Here is a 25,751-nt window from a genome sequence, read left to right on the forward strand (position 1 = left end):
AAAGGAAATTAACAGTATTCTAATGAGGAGTTTTGTTACAGACAAATGATCGTCTTCCAAGTCTGTGCGAGCCTCTTAATTTAGATTGTCATTTCTCCCCACTGCATACCCTGGTGATTCTACCTTGGAAAACAGTAATTGCTAGAGACACCAGGGAGCTGTGGGCCAACACAGAGCAGATGCAAACAACACAGAAGGGTTACAGAAGGAATTCAGAGAGACGAAGCTTGAGATAATAGACCCCAGTACATGATCACCTTCAGTTATATGGGCAATCCTTGATATGCCTCATACTGCAAACAAAACGTAGATACGGGTCCTTCCTGCATGGGAAGTGGCTAAAAAGGTCAACTAATGAATATGCAATGTGAAAGCTCTCAAAGGGACGAGCCAACATCTGTCAGCCAAGCCTCCCAAAACAAATCAAAACAGTTGGTTCATGGGTCCTTTTTCCACCCAAAGAAGCCCCAAAGGGCTTTTACAAAACTGCACAGCTCTCGCAGTCGAAACCAAATGGAGGAATCTATGCAGCTTGATGACTGCATCGGAGCTCAGACAGAGACTTAAACCTGGAAGGCTACTTCTGAAGCAAAATGCACTATTTAGGATCAGAAGCCAAAAGCACTGCACCCGAGCAAGAAGGTAGATAGCACTTATGGAGTTACAGCTGGATCGAGCCAGTCAGATTAACCCATTCAGACTCATGAAGATCTATAAGGACCACAGGCTGTATGAACTGTGCCCAAAAGGGAGCAGGACAGAGGGTGCTTTGAGTGAGGACATCAGCCTCACACTTTAGGGTTAATGTGAATCAGACCATATGACCTGACTTACAGCATCTGCCTCGTTCGTGAATGCCTTCCCTCCTGAAGAAACAGTGAGCAAAAACGAGCTCCAGTCCCTTCTTATCAGATCAGCCCCGCGATGTTTAAGATGTCTTTGCACCTTTTCATCTGTTACCTGATGGGATCACAACACACACAGATGGCTTCATTCCAAATTAAAACAACTGCTTGAAATGAGACCAATCAGTAACCCAGGGTTAATTTTCACCATAAAATCAAGCCATGCTTACAATTAATCCAGAACTGGCAAGCTTTCAGGCAGGAGGCCGAAGCTGAGGGGTGAAGGATGGTCTCCAAGGATGGTGAACCAAGATCGTTGTTCTCTCAGTGCCTTTGCACCAAGGCCAGCCGATTTATGTCGCAGGTTGAACAGGAAGTGGAGACGGAGTTTGTTTTAAGGGGAAAAAATAATTTGAAAACGTTGACAGGCTGTTGCAAACAAAGCGTGCCCAATGGCGCACACAGCTCTGCCTCCGGTCCCTCTTCACTTCTGCACGCAGCTCAGAATGTTCCCGAAGCTCTGCCAGTTGCAGGCAGGGTCCTGTGCAATGCCTGCACCTTCCGTGTGAGCCAGGCGCTGAGCGGGGCTGAGCTCAGCTCCGAGCCGTTCGCTGCTCGGCGCCGCCAGCGGCACCAACGCTCAGGGACTCACTTAAGATAACGGGATTTCTTACAGTTCCCTCAGGATGGCGCCTTAAAGACGTGCTTGTGAGCTTCCGTCCTGACACCACCAGCCTCCTTCCGGGAGGATTTCGGGAATCACAGCGTAAAACAGACGCGGCCGCTGCCGCTGTGGCACAGATCGCCTCAGCGCTTTTCCTCAGGAGCGGCTGAAATCCCGCCGCGCTCCGCACCCGCCCGCCGCTCCGCGAGGCTCGCTCAGCCCGCAGTGCCGGCACGGAGCGGCGCGGCTGCGCGGGCCCATGGCGCCCCCTGGCGGCCGCTCCGAACAAACGCCTCGAGGACGCAGCGCGAGGTTTTATAGGCGTCACTTTTCAGGGCGGAGGGGAAAAAAAAGGATCAAGGCCAACACAGTACACAGTTATTTTATTGAAATAGTTGAAAAGGCCAGCAATGGAAAAATAAGTTTGTCACGAGGGCGGAATTAATATTTACTCGATTGTTAGAAAAGCTGTGTCTACAGGTAACTCTAGCCAGGTACAGAATGCACTGTGAACCATGCAACTAAGAGACTACAGCAGATAGGCACTGTGTACTATTTCGGTTCTATCTGATGCACAGCTGTTGTCAGGTACAACTGACACCCGTGAGAAACTGAACAGCAGCACTTCTCGAGTTATTAACATTTATAATGTACAAATGTTCTCACCTGATTGATAAGGGATATAAAACACAGCGTAGTGGAAAATGAGTAACAGCTGCACACAGCATGTGAAGTTGGTCTGGCAGTCATTGAAGTTTACGTTTTTCCTTTTAAAAGAAATACTTGAGTGCTAAGCATGGCGCTGGTCATACAGCATACAAAACCGAAGGCCAGGGCTCGTTCTGGAAATACATTACAGGGGGGAAGGTTGGCTGTTAGAAAGAAATTCACAATTTCTGATTGAGTTTGGAGTCCAAAACGATGCAGTCACTTCAAATGAAAGTGAAATAAATAAGCAATCCTTCAGGAAGTATGATCCTCGAGTTGAACCTACTCTATGGAAAACGAAGTTCAGCTATACAGCAGGATGTCACTGTGGTGAAAGCCCTCAGAACAGCATTCTGAACAACTCCTTGGGAAGCAATGCTGTCCTGCTCTCCTATGTACAGGTTATTTACAAGTTCCCTTTTGGCCTCACCCGTCAAGCCCCTGGAGCTGGCTGCTTAGAAGTGATTCCTCCCTCCCCCCCACCCCCCCATTTTGCAATACTGCAGTTAGAACTATAATTTAAAATAATCTTATGCATGAATTACAAATATTAATAAAGTAACTCTGCATATATAAATATTTCTAGCGGAATTTAAAGCATTCAGAATGTACATAAAAGTTTATTTCCATTTGGTAGGGCCAGATGTGCTTCTTCTCAGATCACCGCTGCTTTATTAATGCTTTGTACATAGCGAAACCCAGAAATGCAAAGACAGTAGCACCAAAACTTGCTCGGAGCCAAAACGTGGAGCTCTTGAGGTCCGCTTGTGTCACGTGCCTGAAATTTGACACAAAAAAAACACAAATTATTTGCAGGACAAGAATATCAGCCAAGTCGTGCTAAGCAACTCTGCTTTTGGAAATTCATCACTACACTTGTCACAGGCAAGGAGCTTACACTTCTGCCCTGCGTATACTTTAGCAGTCATTCTGTTTCTCTTTTAAAGCTTAGGGTTTGATCTGCAGCCATGATCACACGAGTAAACTTACTAAAGTCAGGGCTCACACAGCTGAGGGTGGATACAGGAGGAGGCCATTAATCAGCAGTGAGTATGGGGAAGGCAGCCATCTTAGAGCACCAACTAACACCCAGCAAATAAAAACAGTCAGCAAATAAATCATAATCCATAATGAGAACAAAGTCCATCGCTGCAAAACAGAACTTTACTCAAATTCGAGTTTGCAGACTTTTTGCTTCTCCTTGCAAAACTTTCCAGTCCTGTTCAACATCTACTTATGTTACTCCCCCCAATAGAAGGTTACTGACAAGTAGCAAGTAATATTTTTCCAAAAGCTCGAACCAAAAAAACTGGCAGTCTGTAAACCCCTTTCTTCCCAAACAATCACAAGAATGGCAACAGAAACAGTCATCCAATACCAAGCTGAAAGCTAAGAGACTGTGCTGGTGAAACAGGCAGTGACAATGGAGTCAACAAAAAAAGGCAAAATCCAACAGCAGTGTGAAGATGACACAAAAAGCCACACTTTGCATGACAGCAAACAGCCAATGGCCCAAGTCTCCAAACGCTGCGGAGTTTGTGAGCATGCTCAGTTAAACACTGCCAGGCATCCTCAAAGTAGTCTCAAGTATGACAGCTTACCATAAAGCAGGAACTACCATTTAAGTTATCATAAAGCTATAATTCAAAGCACAACAAGTTCCTAAATAATAGTAGTTTGTTTGTTTTTCAGATAGAAAATAGCTTCACTCGCCTATCTGTTTTAGCCTGCTTTTATCATCACAGGTTACTCAGTGAAAACTGCAGGAATATCAAAGTCCAAGGAGCATACAGGATTGTGCAGGGATCCTAAGCACACACAGTGCACAAGGAAGTTGATGTAGTGTGAACTGCAGAGCTGTCATTGAGAAGCTGTTTAGTAAAGCAGGAACTGCACTTACTATCAAAATACACAAAACCAGTTCAGGATAGTATTTAGTAGACACTTGCAGAAGCAATATAAGCCATCCAGGTAATCCGTGTGCTGTAATAACACAAGCTAAAGAACAGGCACAAATTCTCTGGTGCATTAACAGCAAAACAGTTGTTGGCTAAAGATTACTGATCTCAGTTAAAAACATCTTGCTGGGTTATGGAATCAGATTCAGGAATTCCTACAAGCATTAGTTCTACAGCTGCTTTTGACAAACTCTCTGCAAACTACGTGTCAAGTAGACTGCTGAGGGAAAGAAAGGGAAAAGGCAATGGCAAGGTCACCTCGGTTTGGCTGCTGTTACCTGTCTTCAAGCAAACGTGGACCAAGAGATGACTCCATGAAGATGGAATCTTCTACAAAGCTGACGGCGTGCACCTGATGCATAATACTGCTCTCCTCGTCTGCTAACAGCATGGCACCCAACTCATCTATGTGGGGTCTTAACCTTTTTACACACATGCACAGTTTGCAGTTCACAGTGTGGCTCAACATTAGTAAGTATCTCAAATAAGAGCAAATGTCAAAGCCCAAAGAATTCATCATTTTTACCCATCTAACTTCTGATTCTCGTGCAGCTGTTAAAAACTGACTGCTTGGGAGAAAACAGAAATAAATAAATGGCTTTGTACTTTTTGAGGAGCAAATTAAAATGCACGACTTTCAGTAAGAAAATGCTACTGCTTTAAGGACAAGGAAAACTGTTCAAGAGACCAAATCTCTTCCTACTCCATCCCCAAAGCGTCAACTTGCACGTACCCACAAGATATGCACGAATGAGAGCTGCTGTGCTCTACGGAATGAGTCTTAACACATCAGCCCTACGACTGATGGTCTCATTACTGTTGATAATTCAAATCAAGACTGTATTTTGTCACTATCAACAGCTTTGGCATCTGTGCTTTTTTTTTTTTTTTTTCTTTTTTCTTTTTAATAAAAGACTATACAACTCAATTTGTAATTTATAAAAACTCATGTAAAATAAGTCATTTGCACGTGACAGGATGTTAACAGGTTACATGACAAGCTCAGGATATTTGTGCCACGATCCCCAAGATCACTTTGCTTAATTCAAATGCCCAACTGTTTATAAAAACACCCCCTTGGCAGTGCACACCACTGTTTAAAGTGCACACGAGTGCTTTTGCATTGCCCTGTAAAATACTCATATCCAGATTTTCTGATTCCTATCTCTGATTTGTTTTGACTTCTGCACATGTCCACATTTAACTTGCTGAGTATATTTCATCCTTTCAGAAACAATTAATGTATTATCAGTCATTATAAAATCCTCTTCTAAAGGGAGAGTAAATTGACCCTGATCCCTTCTCCAAGTTACAGATTCTTTCATTTAAAGGAAGAAACTAAATCAAGGCAGGGATTTGCCAGTTTGAGCCTTCTGAACATCTCAGCCCAAGTGCTGAAGGTCCAAATATACTAAAATTCAGTTCTTCACCCCTCCAAAAATAAATCCAATTTCTTACTTCAGTGTTTCTGAGAATAAATTCCATTTTTGCAACATCAATCCCTAATACCGATCAACTTACAGTAAGAAAAGAAATCTGAAATACTTAAAAAGACTGACGGTTGTTTTGGGCCCAGGTTCTCTGGTTTGAATGCATCTGTAATGCACAAACATTGCTCAATTCATGAAAATCCTGCCTCTTCAGTAAATACTGTAAATACATTTTATTTCAGTAGTTGTGTTTGTGGCAAGAATTTTCACCAGTGGTAGAAATTATTGCTGCCTTGCTAATAAAAGACATCTGACACTTTCACTAGCTCAAAACTAGAAAAATTATCCTCCCCAGAGGAAAAATAAACACTTGTGAATGTGCAGTAGTTAGGGCTCCATCATCGAGGTTGTATTCAAAATTCTTGATGATGAGGAATCAGCTTTCAAACTTTTAAAGCAGACGTGCATGTACGTCATCACACAAATATTGCTATATATAAAGGGAGTCTAAACATGGAGCCTGTGCCTCTGTCAGAAGATTCAGATTTTAGTGCACATTTTGGAAAAAGATGACATTTTCACTCAGCCCTTTGGAAAGGGTTAAGTAAGCTGTTGAATGGGATCTTGGAGATCCATCCAGTCCTTCTTTCCAGAGGCTTCAATAACTCAAGCAGTCTGCAGCATGCACTGACCAAGCAGGTAACTGAGCATGCTTTTCATGGTTAACACAGAAAACCAGAGAGTTCTGGGCCAATGCCAGCACTTCTCCCCACGTCAGCAGAAGAATCCCAAGTCTGGGGAGGTTTAATCTTAACTATTTAAATTCAAGAACATTTCCATATGAACTACAAATGCATTTTAAAAGCACAGTGGTGAGGCCAACATACAAGTCACATGGCTAGTCACATCAGAAGTATAAGCAAGTTAATGCAGTCAGCAAGTAGCAGCAATGTGCTCTGACAGAATGTAGGTTCTAAGTATAAAAATAAGCAACTAAACTCCAAAAACATTACACAACATATACAAGCTGCTGCAGCTTCCCTTCAGGCATTTACTTTCCTAATGCCAGCAGTTAGTTTCCCCCATGCATTAGTTAAGTAACACGTGAGAAGTGCCAAGCACATCTTATCATATACAGCACCTAAAAAGAATGCAAAATGTCCATTTAATATGTCCTATTTGGAAAGGAGCAGAGGACACAGCTCTGCAAAGCTCTGAGTATGGTGTACTGAACAGCTGAGAGAAGGAAGAGCAGAGGTGAGAAAATATTGTTATATTCTCCTGATTTTAGGGACAGGGTGAAGGGACAGATGTCTGCAATCAGGTTGAATGGTGATAGGTTCCTACAGTTTGAACCAGTTATCTGCTCATAGTATGCATACTGAAAAATAAAACCTGGGTTATATTCTTACAGCTTTCCCACTGTTATAAAGAAATGGGGCTATTGCCTTGCGTTTCATTTTACAGAAGGAAGGTTTTTATAGAAATCTTACAATTCCCAAATCAATTATGCTTTTATATGGAAGTACAACATTGCTTTCATTTCATAGTATTTAAAAACTTTAAAAGGAAGAAAATAAAACGGTCTGAGAAGTCTCCCTCACTGAACAACACAATTATCATGTGTAACAATTATTTTGAAATGAAGTCAGCAGAAAAACATCACTGATATACGAGTAAAATGCAGCAAGGACTTCAAACCAAGAGAGCAGAAAAAAAACCCACACAAAATCCATGCTCTGGAGTTAGGGAATGGAAAAAAGAAGCAAAAAAAAAAAAAAAGCTGGTAATTAAAGAAGGGGTCAGAATGACATGCACAGAAGCCTTGCTTTTAAAAAACAAGGTAGGAAGGAAAGATTAAGTGCCAGCCAGCCAAATACAATGAACACCTAAAGGAAAGAACAAAAATACAAAAATACCAGAGCAGTCACAAGTCTCATGCACGCACGTACAGCACTCTGAATGCAGTGCTTTCTTCCTCAAAGCAGCAATGAAGTGTGATCCTGGGTAGTTCAAACCAACAATCCTGTTTCAGCAGAGCAAGCACCTCCAAACTGAACATCCATGTTTGTTCAACTTGCCTATAAGGCCTCAGGAGAATCTTGGAAGTTTGTCCACAAAAGAGAAACTAAAGGTGGGCACGAACAGCTTTTTCAGCTGCATTCATTCTTCCTCTAACTGGGAATGTTCTAATGCACTACTATATTTTTGCTTTGGGAACAGTGTTTAAGCACTACTTAGCAACAATACAGGAAGGAATCTAACTGTAAAGATTTCACATTACCTACTTCTACTACCTAGAGCCTCAGAATAGGAGGAGATCAGAATAACTTTTGAGGAGCCTCTTTTGCCCATTTTTCACCTAACCTTTGCTGAATTTCCTGACCTAATGGTAAATATCTGTAAGAGCAAAGTTTAAGAAGTCATATGAATCAGCTACATCAGACAATCCTGCTTGATTCAAATGCTTTCTCTAGCGAAAAATCATTAGAATGCTTCTAAAAAGTTAACATTTCTAAAGAAGAAAACTACCTTAACCCTCCCAGGTTTACAGTTAGAGGTCATTCCTTGTTGTTCACACCTATCTCAGCTCCTTTCTATATATTCTTTCCTATACATACAGTTGTTTACACAATGAATGGTGAATAACCTGCCACAATGTCCTCCATAAGAGAGAAATCCTGATCAGGTAACTAGGAGGCAAGTAGAAAAAAGACATTAGCCTGGTGGAAAACAAACCTCAGCAACTAACATAGTGACTGCAGACAAAGATTCTGGGAAATAATCCTCCTTTCTGTAGGATCAGTGCAGGAAGCAGTGAGGAATTCTCTTCACCTTGAATTACAGACTTTTAGCTGGTAGTAGATTCATATATTTATTCCATACTATTTAGTGACAAAGTGAGGAAAAACAGCATCCCAGGGCTTCTCAAACAAAGGTTTCAGTGCCTCCCAGCCTCAGAGGAACAAAGTACAGTGCCTAATGTAGAGCTCAAAGAAACAAAACAACACAAACAAGCCCACACAAGAGAGAAACATGCCACAATATTAGCGCAGCAATCCATAACCATTCCAAAAAGCAAGGATGGGACACATAGGTGGCTTCAGCCTCCATTACGAGGACTTAGGATTTCCTAGCAGTAACTGCTGAATGAAGTTTTAGACTGATAATCTGCAAAGAGATTTATTTTGTAAGGGATTTTTGGCTAAGGGCAGAGCTGTACCCTAAGCTATAGAGATGCAGTATGAGGAGTTTCACTTATATTCATCATATTTTCCTGAGCTAATGAACTTTTCCCTCTTCTCTAAATTCTCCCTCTGTGGTTACAACATGCATCTCAGATTAAAGCAGTATTTCACAAAGGTACTCATACTGTAAATGGACACACTGTTAGGCCTACTATGTACATGTAATTTGCATTCTGAAGGAAACACCCACTTTTATTCGGAGGATCTACATCTAAAACCAGTAACGAGAAGTAATACAGACCAGATCTACTGAGGATACATCAGCATGTTGTAAGCAAGGCCTTCACATAAACATGTTTATCACAATCTGTGACTCCAGCGAACACAACAATTGTTTGGTTTGAACTCCCATCTGCTGGGTCAAGGTGACAAGTGCTGAGCTGTTAGTACATCACGTGTCAAAAGCAAGGTGTTTTGTAAGTGTGCAGTACACAAGACAAGATATAGCACTGTTTTCAATGCTGAAAACCAGTCCTTTTTACCCTTTGCTTTTTCCAAAATATCTGCAAATGGAAATGGTTAACTGTTTGCCATTTCTTACATATTGCATTTTATTCAAAGGAATTGGATGTTCAAAGCTCCAGATTTTTACACAACTTACCCACTCTATATAAACCAGACATAACATACACACAGAAATTCTATCAGCTCCCAAAAATAGCAAACTAGCAGTTATAAACATGTCATATGTTATACAGTGTTGCTACAGTCAAGCTGTGCCTTTTCCTACGCTATTTAAATGAAAGTAATTTTATAATTGATAAGAGGTACTAACTCAGATCAATACTAAACAAACCTATAAAGCCTCATGTGAGACATTACAGAGATGTATATGCATTACTTGTTGTCCATTACCAGCTCCCTGAAAAACACCGTTCCAATTCCTCCACTGCATTTTTGTAATCAGAGTGCCTGAGTTGACCACCAAGTTGGTAATGTTTCATAGAAATCAATGGACTGAGCTCAAAAGGACCAAAAGCACCCTTCAGTTAAATAGATCAAAGCTTGACAATTTTATGACAGTTACTAAAATAGTACCTGCCTACTCAGTGGATATGGAGTGAGAAATCTGTAGCACAGGTTACCAACTGCTTTTAAAAAAAAAAAAAAAAAAAAAAAAAGCAAGAAAAACCTTTTAAGAGCACACCTGGTACCTAATAAATAAAGTTAAGGACCTGTTAAGAACTGCAGTGAAGAGTTTGTTCTTTACAGATTGCAGCAAGTCTGAGTTGAGGAAGTTCTGACAGATGCAAAATGTACACCTGTTGCAGGCGCACATACAGCGTAACCGGGCATGGCTGCGAAAACACACAGAAGGACAGGAGTTGAAATCTTGCTCACATAATCAGGTGCACATTAGGACTGTGCCACAAGAGAGATTCAGGAATAAAAGGTACATTTGAATGAGTAAGGAGAGGAGAAAAAAATACACTGGGGAAGCGAGGGTAACACTACAGCTGTGCAGAATTTTAGGGCTAGATGTTCTACATGTTGTACATTTTAGCATTACCACCACACGTAGCTCTTAGTAGGAAGCACAAATATGAATGAAAACATCTGCTGAATTTATTTACGTTTGTAAGGAAAACATCTAAAGGCTGAGTACCTCTGCACAGCAATAGATAACACCCCTTTTTCAAAGGAAAGTAAGCCACATTTTCTATCGGTTTGAATGCACACTTGACAGTGACAGCAACCTCTACTTTTCCCACCCTAACAAACACACATGCTTCAGAACTAAGGGAGAAGCAGGAATATTGAGACAACATTTGGTTGGTGCTATGCTTTTTGTGGTTTCCAGTACTCCAGCATAACAAAATAAGAGAACAAAAACTAAATTAAAATTTTACAAATCTAATTAGATTTGGTTTCAAATATATAACTTTAAAAAATCCTAGATCTTGGGTGAAAGTGACATTAGTTCTATTTACTTTAAAGCAAATGTCAGCTGTCATACTAGACTCCATCTGCTGTAATATTTATTTAGCTCATCACTATATTAAAAGTTCCACCCACCAAAAAAATAAAGAGATGCAAACTAAGCTTAGCAACAGTGAGATATGCCATGAAAAAGAATGCAAGCTTAAAAATATAGCATCTGAAACCTTTATACAGAAGTTTTATTAAAAAAGAAATATCTAAGATCTGTCAGATTCACAAAGCAAACAGTAAGCACCCTCAAAACAAAAAGCTTCAAGCACTGCTTTGGGGGAAACTGTTGTTGTTTAGAGTGTCATTAATGTTAATCAACTGTGAAGTTGAACTATTTGCAAAAGTGACAGTACAACTTGTATACAATTATCTTAAAACATCAAGATATGAATAATGAGATACAAAGTGATGCCTTCGCAACAGAACTCTACACATTAATTGAACAGATATGCCTAAAAAGTAACACGAGCTGAATAAATTAGTGTAGTCTTTAAAAAATAGCTTACACAACAGCTGGCACTGTTTCATCTGTTGGATTGATACCAACTTTCTCCATCTGAAATCACTGGAAGGTAAACACAAGTCACTTCTGTCTCTCTCTGTTGCTAAACCTCAGTGAGGCAGTTCCATCCTCATGGTTAACAGTGGCATGCAGTGCTACAGTGCATGGTTCATGCAGTGTGAAAAACACAGTGGTTCGAGTACTTACGGATACATTGCCATAGTTGTCAGTTTAACAAAGATATCCTTACTCGGCATATCAACAGTATTACAGGTAAAGGCTTGAGGTGGAGGCATTTTGTGTTTTTTGCAGAATTCAGCAGGAGAAATACTATATTCTTGTCTAACTTCATGCAAGTCAGACTTTGCAGCTACCACTAAGCACGGTATTCTGCTATCCATGAAGTGTTGCTGCAAAGTTGAAGAAAAAGTGAAAGAGACATTACACGATATGTACAATCTGGAAAAGCCAAAGTGTTACTGGTTGTAGCATATTAATATATATGCACTGCACTCCAGTCAGACAATTCTAGAAGCAGAATATTTTATATAGGTCTTACTTTTATATAAATTGCAAAATGGCTTTTTTAGTGCATCAGCCATATATAACCTGTACTCATAAACAAAAGGAATTGTAAACACTGGAGCTTGATGTATGGGCCAGTAATTGATAGTTTATATCTATGTGTGTGTGTGGCACACACACACTGACAAAGTGTGTATATATATATATATATGTATATATATACACACATACACACACACATACATATATATATTTTTTTTCTTTTACATATACATTAAAAAAAATACACAAACCTTAAAAATCCTGACACAGTACTCAAAGGACTTAGGGTTACTGACATCATATACCAGGCAGACAACGTCACACACGGTCTCAGCATCAGTCAAAAATTCTGAGTCACTGACATCATGTAGCTGGAAAAACAGACCGTAGGAAAGGGAGAAAAGCTTTGTTATCACGTACTTAAAGGAACTTTATAACTTTATTTTTTCTTGTTACAACTCATTGTTATGCATCCTTAGAACTAATGGACTGACAATAGGCAGAATTAATGAAAAACAATTAAGAGAAATTAATCAACACAGCCAACATATGTGAACTGTTAACATCTACAGGTGATCACAGTCTCAACAGGAAAAGTTACATTTACTTCTAAACACACACCAAAAAGAAGGCATTCATTCTACAGAGGAAAATCACAGAGCAGAGGACTGGGAGCTGGGAAACCAACGGAAGATATTGTATCATAAAGGAAAACTACAGTGGAGTAAGCCATTGAAGAAAGTATTTCAGCCACTGAAGATCAACTATGGCCATTCTAATCAACCCACCTGACAGATGTGTGCTTTCTAGGCAGGTAGGATGGCTTAATGAAGCGTTGACATTTAGAAAGAAGAGACATTATGACAGACATTCCTTCTATTTGTCTGCAGAAGGCTTTTTAATAGTTCACTGAATTTTAAGGTTAACAAGTCTCATGTAAGCAACAATGAAGCAATCTTACCAGCAAGTATTTTTCTTGTCCATACACATAGACTGTGTTTATGGCGTAGTAAGATTTGTGCTCTGCACGTATTTGCCTCTGTCTCTAAAAATGCAGAATTTCATGTTAGATCACAGCAACTTATGCCATCCAAGTAGATTTGAACAGCTGTTTTACTCCAATTATTATGAATGAATATTATGATTACCTATGGTTTATTTTTATTTATTATTAATCCAAGATATACAAGTAAATATGCAATATCCATTTGTCTATTTGCTACTCTTAACAAAAATTCAACCTCCAAATTCAGTAGCAATGAGTACAATTCTAATGTTGTCTAAAATAAACTCAAAGACATCTGCATATGAGTATGAGCAAGAGCCTTCTTACCATTAGATTTCTTCCAAGAAGAGCTTGAAGAACTCCACTTTTCCCACAGCCCTTCATTCCAACAACATTGCATCGGAACACATTTCTCTGAGTCTGTTTTTTCTGGAGATCTATCTTTTTATCTCTTGTTACTTTTGGAAGAAAATAACCAAATATTTTTCAAAAGATGCATATTAATGTAAATGTATGTAATGTATGTAATGTAATGTAAATATAAACACATGAACTAATTGTCTATTTACATCACAATGCACACAAAATGTTATTTCTCAAAAATATTAAATCAAGACTTTTGCAGAAATTAAAGGAGTGGAAGAAGACAGATACTTATTTAAGAAATTTATTCTTGGGCAGATTTCTTAAGTTTAAATTCCTAAATTGAAATAAATCTATTTCTTTTTAATTACCTGTAATTGCTGATGCTTGAGATTCTTGTTCTGCAAGTATCGAGTAGCCTAAGTAGCCCAGGTACTCCAGGCAACGCTGTACATCCAAGTACGTGGTCAGTCTTGCAGAGGGAACAAAAAGGAGTTTCAAAACAGATTCCACAAATCCAATTCTATCAACTAATGAAACAATCTTGTCATACTCAAGTTCTCACCCACCAAAATGCAATGGAGCACACTTACGTCCACTGAGAGAGAAACCCCTGGTAGGTAATCCACCCCCTTTCATTTGTACAAACAGTGTTGTTAACATCAGGCCCCCATGGCATATAAGGAAAGACTTTGAACAAATCTTTCAGTTCATCAGTAGACAAAGCACAATCTCTGTCCTGAAAACAAGAACAAGGTATCATAAATAAATAAATCCTTAATTCACACCTAATCTGAAGTGACACATTTTTGCTCTACAGTTGCAAAGTTCAATAAATGGTCTACAAAAAAAAAACCCAAAAACAATGGAGCTTTATCTCTCTCAATGTCTGTTATTTTTTTTATTTAAAACACGACCAAATATATGAGGAAGTTAAAAAACAAAACAAAGCACAACTTTAGTCTGTTATTTGAGTTGAGGGTAATGGTTGTACCACCAGTTTTTACTACATGGCTTTATCCACAGACAGTTTCTGAATGAAATGACAAAAACATGCTTTCTGTTAGCAAAACTGCTAGCAAAGTAAGTATATACACACTCAAATTAGAAGCTTACCAAATCATGCTTATCAAAAATGCTTTGAAGAAACAAGTATGCATGATGATTTAATTCTGTTGTGCAGTCTGGAGGAATTCTTAGCCTATTTACCAAAAAGAAAAACAAGAAGTGTTAAGTCTGCAACATACAGGATGCTGTAATTCGAGACAACAAATTCCACAATTGAAGCATTTGGCATTTGACCTCTCATTTGGTTTTCATAATCTCCAAGGAGATCAAAGGTCCATACTTTTTTTGTTTTAGGAATTCTATGAGTGGCTGTATTCATATTACACTATATTCAGTCAGTGTTGAATGGGGAGGAGGCTGCCGTTAAGAAAACAGAGATGGCAGTACACAATTTGGCACTCTAAGACAGGAGCTCTTCCTCTGTAATTTTCATACGTAGATTCTAGCTGATAGGTCATAAACTAAGAACGATCATTAATGTAACAATAAGACAACACTACAACCACAGAGCAGCATAAATTAAATGTGCATAAGCTAAAGAGAGCTCAACTAGGCGATACTTACAGAGGAAACAAGTACTCTGGGGTAAGCTCTAAGTCATCATCATAACCAAAGCGACGCAGAACAGTCCATGTTGTTTCATGCCTTCCTCGCTGAATGAAAAGTGTGTGTAGAAAAAGAAAACCTAAAATCAAATGACAAAAATTCATCTGCTCGAGGTAGTTTCACAGTAACAGACTGAAACAAGGAATACACATTTGACTTTAAACCAAACGTGTAATATTACATAATGATCTGTTACAGATTGTGGGCTCACAATCTGTAATACTTTAAAAAGTATTTTTCAAACAATTTTTTACTTAAAATAATACACTTAGTTTCCCGTTGCTGTTTGGCCTTTCAGTACCAGCATTTCAGAATAACTTAGCTGTATAAAAATAAAAACCATGATATTTTCAAGAGTTCAAAACAGTAACACACTTAGCAGGAAGCTTGGAAAGCAGCTTCATGGAAGAGTGTCTTTAATTTTCCTACACACACAGAAAAAATGAGTAGGATTTTGGCTTTGCACTTTCCAGAGCTTAACGAATGCTGAGATTTCACTGCTTAGTAAGGCTATGCCTTAGGATTCCCTCTCTTGGAAATTTCTCACTAGTTCTATCACACGTAAGCTCCACAAGCAAAGGGGACAAAACGATGCTCAGAAAACATTTTTTCTCCTTTCATTTCTGCCATATGCTCTGAGCAAATCTGTATAACGCAGTGTTTAAAATTCTGACAAACCACACCTTGCTGACAACCATTGCAACCAGTAAGCCTGGAATTATGTAGGAGAATATCTCCTTATGTAGGAGAATATCTCCTTTGAATCACTATCGTCATTTTGGAGTTCAGATTCTGAACTTCTGTAACAAGAAGAAACCATATTCTTATCCATGTCCATGATTCCAGAGTTTAATCACTTTTTGACATCATACTGAGACTCTCAGCCCTTTCCTAAAAGAAAAGATCATATTCCCAAAGACTTGCTTGTTTTTTGTTTTGTTTTGTTTGTTTTTTGTTTTTATTTTTACATTAGATGACTGTCAACTTTACCAGAAGACACTTGCCCACAGCTAAGTAAGGCTTACCTTTTAAGGTTAATCCATTATCAGCAACTCCATCGCTGACGTTTTTCCTAACTACATTCTTTACATCTTCCAAAGCTTGAGGAGCCAATGGTGTATTAAAACAAATTCTCTAACAAAAACCAAAAGAACATGTTAGGACCATAGCTACTAAGCCAGTCAAACATCATGTCCAGTGTAAAATGCAGCTTTAAAAGTTCTGATAAGCTAGGATAATGCAACCCAATTAGTGAAAATAAAGGAAAAGAAACACTTCACATTTTGTTTTTAAATACAAGCACATTTAAATAGTTGTGGGTTGTTTTTTGTTTTTTGTTTTTTTGCTATAGAACTAAAGCTTGAACTATGGTTAGAAATAAAATCAAGACTATTTCAATTTTCATAAATATGCTCTTTTATGCCAGACCCAAGATTTCTAATTTTCAGGTTTGATTTCCTTGTGGTTCACTTCACTGCTGTTCCCTGAAAAATAAATGTTTGCTTTTCTGGCATTATCAGAGTTCAATCATTAAGCACAGTGAGAGAAAAAGCAAAACAGTCACCTGAAAGAAGTTGAGCTCTGCATCATTGAGAGTACCATCGTTATCCTGATCAGAGATTCTAAAAATGCGAGTGAGTGCTTTAATACAGGCAGGTTTCATCTAAGGAATAAAGCAAAGTTCAGTATATAAAAAGTACACTGAATGACCCCAGGCAGCTCAAATACATTAAAATAAATACTAGCCTTCAATCTATTTTTTTTTTTTAATTAGACATTCAAACACACAGGCACAAAAATAAGAGGAAACAAAACTGTGACCTAAAGAATTAATATGCAAAAATTTAAAGCAGTCATTGCACAATAAATGTCTTCATATTCAATTATTCAAGCTGAAGGTGGCAACAGTTAATTTAAAAACACTAACAGTTCTTTAAGTTCAGTTCTACTGCTACAGAAAGCTTTAACAGTGGTGGATTTTCTTTCTTCTTTTTGTGTGTGTGTGTGCAGAAAGGCCTGGCTATCCCAGTGCCCTGCAAAAGCAAACAGCTCTAGAACTACAGCCTACTCTTTCTAATTGAGCAAAATATCTATGTTCATCATTTCAACTAAGACTTCAGAAAGCTTCAGACAACAAACACTGTAGAACTTCAGAGTTTATTAATCTACCAGGCAAAGCACTGATGATATGGACTGCCACTATGACAGAAGAACTGCTGGGATACCTTCCATGTGAAGGAAAACAGTGGTAATTCTCTCCCAGCAACTAGTGTGATGATGGACTCTTCTCTTCATAGAGGTCACAGATATTGCATAGAGATTGGTTTTCAAAAACCAAAAATATTTCAGCACAATTTTATCACATTACTAACACATACAGATGATTCTGATGGAAGAAATCAAAAGAGTTATTCTTTCATTCTCAACAAAGAATTTATGACTGAGACAACTTTCCTACTGCCCAGTAATGCAAGAGGGTGGGGATTAAGTTCGTAGCTTATATATAATTGATCATGAAATTAATGTGTTAAAAGAAAGAACAAAAAACAACCATACTCCTCCATAATATGCTAACTACCTACAGTATTTTCAAACAGCCACATCACTTGTTTTTGATCCCTTTTGCCAAAGCCTCACAAGATGCTCAGAAACCTTCCTTCCCTTAAATCAGGGTAAGACTGGAGCACATTCCCTGAAACAAATGGAATTATTGTGTAACAAAGGTCTAAAGGAGAAATGAACTGAATGCATGATTTTTTTCACCATTACTTTTGACTTAAAACTTATCCTATAACCAAAGCTTATCATTTTACTGATCAGCTCAGATGGAAAACAAAAACCTGTCCTCTTTGTTTTAAAGAAAGAAAGAGGATGGAATTAATACAACACAAAGCAGTAACCAGGTTCTGGAATCCAATATCTGATATTTGGGGGAGGACAAGCAAGAGAAAGGGAAGACAAAACACAAAAAACTTCAAAATTCACTGAGAAGAATAAAACAGTACTCATCTTTTTTCCCCCACATTACTTATTTTTAAAAATATGTATAAATACCTCTTTCTCCTCTGGGCAATAAAGAGGACCTGTAGGATGCAGAACAGCTTTCTGTGCGTAATAGAATAGTTCAGATATATTCTTCAAGTTTTTAGCTGAACACTGAAAGAGAAATTCTTAAGATTTATTTGATAGTTTTTGACTATGTGATCTGTGTTGAAGCCTACGTAAGAATCAAGCTTGTAAAGTTCTGGCCTCCTCTTGCAGTACACTGCAGTTTTCAAAAACCATCACCCAGCCCCTGTGTATGTTCAGTAATTAATACTGACCATGTCATATCAGTAAAAAAAAAAGTTGTATCCACTTAATATAAAAAAAAGCCCCAAACATATCCTAAGATCTGCATTCCATTTTAATACTTAGCAAATATGTTGCTGGCTTAATGCTGTTTTTAAAACACTTTCTTAAAGAAAAGATCTGAAAAGGCTCTAAATATTAGAGCATTTAATTTAATTAATCAAAAGCAGAATCTTTTTCTCAAAAAAAACAAAGAGCACACAAACTCACTGTGAGAAGAATAATTCTATTTGAAATAAGTATTTTGATCAACAACAACAAAATCACTATTTCTATTACATGCTGCCATGTATGTTTGGCAAGAAGGTATTTTTTGGTACTCTTTCTAATATAGGATTACATACCTCTACACATGTTTCTATCTCTGTATATTGATTCATAATGGGAAGAATAGTTTCCATACTGCTGTACTCCACTAGATCAGACTTGTTTCCAACTAATATAAGAGGCAGCCTGAAAAGAAAAAAAAAAGGATTAAGAGCTTTAAAAACAGAGAGATAGAAATATCTATCTTAATTTAACATTCTTCCTCCCACCAGAAGCCATTGTACTACTTTCATGATGTAACTAAGTAGCACTGACAGCCAGTAGGCAAAATGAGATGACAGCAGTAAATTAATCTGAAATACAATCAAACAGAAATGTACCCCACACTGTTAAACACAAGCCATATTACAATAAACAGCATCAGTAGAAAACATTTACAGACCATGCAGTCAAAACAAGTTACATCTTTGCAAACATAGACACACCTGGTAAAAGCTGCCAATGCAACTCAAAATAAATAGCTTTGCTGAAATGTACAACAGACCTACATACTTTAAATCCCTTGTTGCTTGAACTTCTTACATCAACTTTTAAGTTTAGTATTTGATTTTCTTAATTAACATCCTCAACACTGTCCACTGATACCCATCGCTGTGAAGCCTAATTCACACTTCTTATCTTTATTTATGCACCTGCTATCTTTATCTGTCCTTTCATTGATGAGAGGAATCCATCGACTTGTTACCTGAAGTGGGGTTAAAAAAAGACACAAAAAATACAGGTTTAAATTTCATCAGACTGAGCTGTGCACAGAGTTGACTATAAATGCTACCTCTTTCCAAGAGGTCACACATTTACTCACAAAAAAAAAAAAAAAGGAATAAAACCTGGAGTTGCTTAATGAGCAATTTTGATGACTGAAAGGACTGAAAACCCACATAATGAAACGGGCCAGAAGCAAACGAATGCACAAGTGTATTTTATTAACAACCTGACCTCTTATGCATTTTAAATGCCTAACACAGCTTTCACCGTGCCTAAAAATTAACACTCGTATCAACCAATAATTAGATAAAATGTGTTAGCATACCTTATCAATGGAATTCTTGTTGTTAACAGCATATACTATACAAATCACGTTGGCCTGAAATGAAGAAAACATATGGAAATTCACTGCTAAGAATTTTTTGGAGAAACAAAGATTAAGAACATGACAAAGAAAAAGAGCACTTCCAACACTGGTCAAAAGCTGTATCTCTGACTCGCCTATGGAATTTATGGCCCAAACAATAGTTGAAAACTCTTGAAGTAAAGGAAACAAAAGAGAAAAAGACAACTTGTGAATTCCTTGGATTCCTGATTAAGAGCTATTTCAGCTCTGACCTGTCCCTTGGAAGTGCAAAGCTTAAGCTCAATTCCCCAAAGCAGAGGTTGTACCCCCCCTTCTCACTTGGAGCAGAGGTTGATGTAACTCAAGGCTCCAAACAATAATAAATGAAATGCCAAGAAATAGCAAGAGAATTTTTCTAACAGTAGAAAAATTAAATGGAAAACATTCCTTTGAAAGCAGATTTTTTACTGAACATTAAAATACACTCACCTGTGAGATTTCATGATAGAGTTGTTCATCATTTTGTTCTGCTTCTGCAATTCAACAGAACAAGATGATCATTAACACTAATTTCACAATGCTCATTAGATGGTCCTGTTGTTTAAATGGCTTTTTATAAAATGCACTAAGAATTGATTCTACCATAACAATAATGAAAAAGATCCACTAACTCATGAGGCAGAAATGGCCTGTCGCACAAGAGGCTTCTCAGCAGGTACTTTAAAGAGGAATCCTGACATTTGAAGACAGGTTCTCTCTGGAATGAGTCAGTTTGCATCCCCTACGATCACCAGCAGCACCACCTGTGCTACCTCTACCACAACACACAACACATTAATTTTATTGTGGAGACAATGAACATCTTCACTGAGAGCAAGCAGGGAAGCCATCATCATCTGACGTAGTTTTATCTCATCAGTTGCCATTTTAATCTAGTCTTTTCCTACACTTACATCTGGTCCCATAGCAGTTTGACTGCTGACAGGCCACTGAGGTCAATTCCATACCAACTCTAACTGTACTGCATGGTTTTTACCCGAATAATCCACTATGTGTGTTGGCACTCTTTCAGGGGTGACATCAGCTGGAATGGTGATTTCTTCAGCACGTGGTGGAACCTTGGGTTGTAAAGAAACAGCAAGAAAAAGCCTTTAGAAAACTTCAGATTGCTAGGACAGTGGAATACAACCATACTCCTGACAATTAGTCATCTTTAAGACTCTGTTTGTAGTGCAAGCACGTGGATTTTTGTGATGTTTGAAACTCAGTGCTACTTCCTTGCTCCTTCATGGTCTGCTACTGGATAAGGCAGATGTCATGTTTTATGTAAGTGATGCTTTTCTCTCAACAGAAAAACATAACTAAACTACACAGAAGAAAGTTGGGAAGAGGGCTATAACACAATTACAAGCAGCCTGCCAAAGAATGGCTCCCTGAACATTTTAAGAACAAACAGAAGCTAGAGCTCTTTTTAACCTGCAAGCTTGGGAACTACATTCAGCTATGTAAACAATCTGATCTTGACTCATGAACTGTGGTAACGTAATGATTTGCATTAAACACACTGCATAGTTTCAAAGAACAGCACATGATGTCTATTTTAAGACTTGTGATCAGAAGAAATAAACATTCAAGTTTATATGTAAACAGCTCAACTGTTCAGAGCAATTGCAGTTCTTTTCGTGGTAAAGAGAACTGAGTGCTGCTTTTTTATAAAGTAATAAAATCTAGGAGTAGTTTTACTTTTATTTTGGAAGGAAGTTTTCTGGTTGCACTCCACCAAAGCTGGGAAAACATTCTTCAAAAATAGAAATAAATGCAATACGTTGTGTAGTTACAAAAAAAATGGCTAAGTGTAAACGATACACCAACTTTTTACTTCCCCATTCTCATTCATTCTTCTACTCACTTATTCTTCTCTTTAAATATAACAAACCAAACCAGCACACGCCACAAGTTATGGCCAAATTCAAATGCTGATGAAAACTAACATTTCTCAGGTATTAAAAAAACCTTTATTGGGCATTTGAAAAACAAGAAAGCAACTTAGATCAAATTTAATTTCCTAATCATCACAAAGAGATGCATTTGAACCAACCTACAGCACTTTTCAGAAGTCACCACTGAAGTTTCAGACTTTTTGTTGTACAGAGAGCATTGTTTTAAAGCAGAGCCGTTATCTTGCTCTCTGCAAAAAGTAAAATAATATGAAGAAAACAAAGGAGGACGCTCTACCTCTTCTGGAAATTCTTCACTGACAAGAGACATAATTAGCGATGTCTTCCCAACTCTGGCTACAAAAGAATTAAAAACAGAGATTAGATAATTTGGTTATATTACACTTAACAGTTCCATCCCATCTGAAAAAGAAGTATTTTAAAAATAGTTTCTAACTGACCACATTAAAGGCTCTTTATCTGCTCTTTAACCATATTTAAAGTTGATAGCGGCAGCTTTCTCAGAATTCTTCTGTGGCAAAACATTTGATTCTATTTCACAATTCTACATTTCATCCAGGAGGGAATAAAATCCTGTTCCATCTTTTTTATCTTTTAACCTTAAGATAGAATGTTTAAAGAGAAAACAAAAAAACCCACAATGTTCCTATCAAAAAATCTCACCTAGTGACACAAGCTACTTTGCTGTCATCGCTGCATTTCCACTCGCCTATTTAATTGTATATAATCCTTCGTATGAGACAAAGAAGAAGAAATTAAATTCTAGGAGTAATTTGTTTCCAAGCAGAAAGCAGTACTGTGGAACTGATGATCCAGTCTAAGTGAAATCAACTTATCCAAACCTATTTGTGGCACAATAACAAAGGGCTTTCTGACACAGAGAAATGAAAGCTTCTCTTCTTCAAGGTATGTTAAAAAGCAGATATTGCAAAAGTATGAAAAGCAAAGAGGAGGTTACTGTTTGCAGGGGGACTTTTGTTTCCCCTCCTGAGAACAGACAAATCTCCCTCTGTGGCATTAACTGGAGAGCACTGAGACGAAGAGTTCTGAACAGTACGATGGTTGTGTTTCCATCACAGATGTTCATACAAGCTAAAACATGAACTTACACTACCAGGTGTCTTCCTGCCACACCTTAAGATTCATCCTGACAGAATGAGAAGGGCTTTAAAAGTTCCCATGTTTCCTCAGATAAATACCTTCCTGATAGGCAAATGAAGTTATGAGATAATTATAGAACATACTGGAGCATATTCTGCATCCAACCAAGCCAGCTCCTGTTTGACATGGAGTAAAGCATCTCTGCTTTGCAAAAATCAGATTAGTTTTTTTAATTTAATGCGACTGAAAATAGAAGGCTATGGGCCACGTGTTAGGAAAGACACTCTGCGTACAAACTTCTGATAGATGTGAAGCACTATAGAGTTGTTTCTGTGAAGACCCATAGGTTCAACAGCAGAGATTTGGTTTATTTTGCTCAAATCTGGGTCAGCCACCCATCTTTCCCATTCTGTTTATAGTCTTAGAAGTATCAGCCTAAACAACATCGGCTGAGGAAAACAGGACTTTGGAATGATTAACTGGTCTTCTTTTCCCTCATATATGGAAGCTCTTAGTACATGATGTACAGAAGTAAAAAGTTGGATACATTCTGAAAGTCACGGGCAATTAAAAATTGACGCTCACACCCTGGGGTACTAGAACCAAAACAATCTTAAATCTGAAAAGACCACTACTAGGGGTGAAAAAACTGTGTTTTGGAACGGGCTTTCATCAGGTCTTGCTGTTTCAGAGTCTGAATATGCCATCATCTGGCAGGTACAGCATGGCCTGGATTGACTTGTTTCAGGCAAATAAGTACACATAAAAGACATGCATACAAAACAGCACCAGTAACATTACTAGCAGTATTACTAGAAAAACTGACGTATTCCACAGATTTTTAATTCAAATGATTTTGCACACTTTTTTCTCCCTATTTTTCACTAAATTATCTTTATACAAACAAAACTGATACACATCTGCTATAAACAGAACTCAACTAATTTCAAGTCAAGCAAAGGCTCAGTCTGGCTTTAAACAGTACGCTCTGTGAGTCACCTTGCAGTTCATCTGATATAAATCTAAAACTTGCACCCTCAGCTCATTGCCAAAGAAAGTAAAGGTAGATTACAAACAAAGTAAAGGATGTATGCATCCTGAGGAGGAACTCAGCCGTGCATTCTGAAGGCTCTGGAATAAACCAAGCTTTGTAAAAGCAGACAAACTTCATGAGCTAACTTCTCCAGTAATCTCCACAAGGACTCCATCCCGAAGCAGTGCTGGAAGCACCCCGGGGCACCGCAGGAGCCGCACTGTGTACGCACACCACGTTCTAAGGAAGGCAAGGCTAGTCACGCTGTATCCTCAGTATAATTAGGCAATTTTATTAACGGCACTTGGTAATTACGTGGTTCTCTTTTCTCGCGAGGAACTTCAGAGCGCTCTACAAGCTGACAGAAGGCAGCCTCCGCGGTACCGCTTCCCTCAGCGCGGAGCCGCGCTTCCGGCAGCCCGGCCGTTTATTTGGGCGCCCGCATGTGAGCGCAGGGCCGGAGTTTCAGGGGCGCGGCGAGCAGCAGAGCCCAGCCGTAACTGCGGCGCGCATCCAAGGTCACCCAGGCGGCGGCAGACGCTGGGCTCCTCTGCCAGCCCCGTCCCGCTGCCCGAATCGCATCTGCCCCAGCGGCGCTACTGGTTCCCAGACTCCTCGGATCGAGGGAGCGAAGTCCAGCCGGCACCGGAAGGCTCGGACGGGACGCGGCCACGAGCGGGGCGAACGCCTCAGCCCCGTCCCCTCTTCACGGCCTCTCGAGGAGACACCAACTCCGAGGCAAACTTCTGCGCCCCCGGCCCCCCGCAGAGCAGAGCCCTCCCGCCTCCCTCCGCTCCGGCCCGGGGCGAGATGAGGCCGCGGCGCTCCGAGCGCGCGTGGGGGGGCCCAGCGCCCCGAGGCGGTGCGACCCTCACGGCGCCAAAGCACCGTGCCGATCTCTGACGGTCGCTCGGCCTCACCCCACCCTGCTCCCGGCCCGGCCCCTCCCGCACTCACGTTCTCCCACCAGCAGGATCCTCACGTCCTTCTTCATGGCCCCGCTGCCTGGCCCCGCCGCGGGGCGCTCACATCGGGCTCGCCGGGGGTAGCGGAGCCGCCGCGGCCTGCGCGCCCCTCACGCCGCGACCCCCTCCGCGCCGCACCCCCCCCCGCACAGCGGGCGGCCTACGGCGGCCGGGCAGGGACAGCAGCCGAGGGGCGGCAGCGCGCCTGCGCGAGCGCCTCCCGCGCTCGACCGCTGCGCGCCACCCTGAGGCGATCCGAGGCCGCTGTGCTGTGCGCGCCTGCGCTGAGGAGAAGCCTCGCGCTGGGCTTCCCTGGAGGCAAATTGTGTAGTAATTGCTGAACAAAATGTAGTAAAACGCTGCTCCTGCGCACTCCAGCACGAATTACTGTTGGGAGATCAGAGGTGCCGAGTTTCTACCCGCCACTTCATCACTTCCCAGTCCTTTCTCAATTTGGGCTTTGATATCTGTGATGTTCACTTCCTGAGCACTCTCCTCAGTCTTCTGTTGAGCTGCTTTGCCCTCCCGTTCAATGAACACTGAACTTCAGTAATACGGCTTTTGATCCTAGATGTATATTCCTGAAAGGCAGAAAACACAGAGATCCGGTTTTTGTTATAAAAGAAGATAAGTGAAGTACAAGAGTTTACTGTCCCATTTAACATGCTCTTTGACCAGAAAGACCCAGATGTATTTAAAGGAATAAAATGCACTTGATACTGTCCTGCATTGCCTGCAGTCAAATTTTGGGCAGTCGGGGGATTCCAAGTTGTTGCAGAATTACAAGGGAACAAGCTAATTGCAGGTAATGAAGTACAAGAGGTACCTTTGTGTCACTGAGATCCTTTCTCAAGATGTTGATGTCCTCTTCAATTGTTTCAGTTGCTTGGAGATGTTTTGTATCTGTTCCTTCTTTAAAGTGACACATTTGATCACTTATCTGTATAATCCTCAGAGAAAACATGACTAGGTTAAACAGCGGGATAATAAAAATCCTTACCTTACTGTCAGTTAAACACTGGCCTGGTAAACATATCTAACTGTGTGAATAATCACAGTAAAGTTCGC

At 39.6% G+C, this 25,751-nt stretch overlaps 1 protein-coding gene across 7 annotated transcripts; it reads right to left on the minus strand.

The window, feature by feature from the left end:
- Positions 1-1,875: 1,875 nt before the first annotated feature.
- RHOT1 (ras homolog family member T1) lies at positions 1,876-24,830 on the minus strand. Of its 7 annotated transcripts, none has more exons than XM_052688365.1 (22): positions 24,676-24,830; positions 21,862-21,920; positions 20,663-20,744; positions 20,116-20,159; positions 19,606-19,659; positions 19,208-19,260; positions 18,593-18,701; positions 17,952-18,053; positions 16,462-16,560; positions 15,923-16,031; positions 14,856-14,976; positions 14,340-14,424; positions 13,817-13,962; positions 13,595-13,695; positions 13,188-13,318; positions 12,816-12,899; positions 12,106-12,225; positions 11,495-11,697; positions 10,029-10,151; positions 9,336-9,356; positions 4,454-4,597; positions 1,876-2,995 (listed from the first exon to the last, which is right to left on the minus strand). In XM_052688365.1, exons 1-22 carry the CDS (start codon positions 24,710-24,712, stop codon positions 2,878-2,880), a joined length of 2,145 nt encoding a protein of 714 aa, XP_052544325.1. In that variant the 5' UTR covers positions 24,713-24,830; the 3' UTR covers positions 1,876-2,877. The 7 variants fall into 7 exon arrangements, with proteins under 7 accessions (XP_052544325.1, XP_052544329.1, XP_052544328.1 ...); XM_052688369.1 differs by having other exon boundaries at positions 21,862-21,916; positions 24,676-24,796; XM_052688368.1 differs by lacking the exon at positions 9,336-9,356.
- Between the last annotated feature and the right edge of the window lie 921 nt (positions 24,831-25,751).

The sequence above is a fragment of the Tympanuchus pallidicinctus genome, unplaced genomic scaffold (assembly GCF_026119805.1).
Source record: "Tympanuchus pallidicinctus isolate F22 unplaced genomic scaffold, pur_lepc_1.0 scaffold23, whole genome shotgun sequence".
In the NCBI taxonomy this organism is placed as follows: domain Eukaryota; kingdom Metazoa; phylum Chordata; class Aves; order Galliformes; family Phasianidae; genus Tympanuchus; species Tympanuchus pallidicinctus.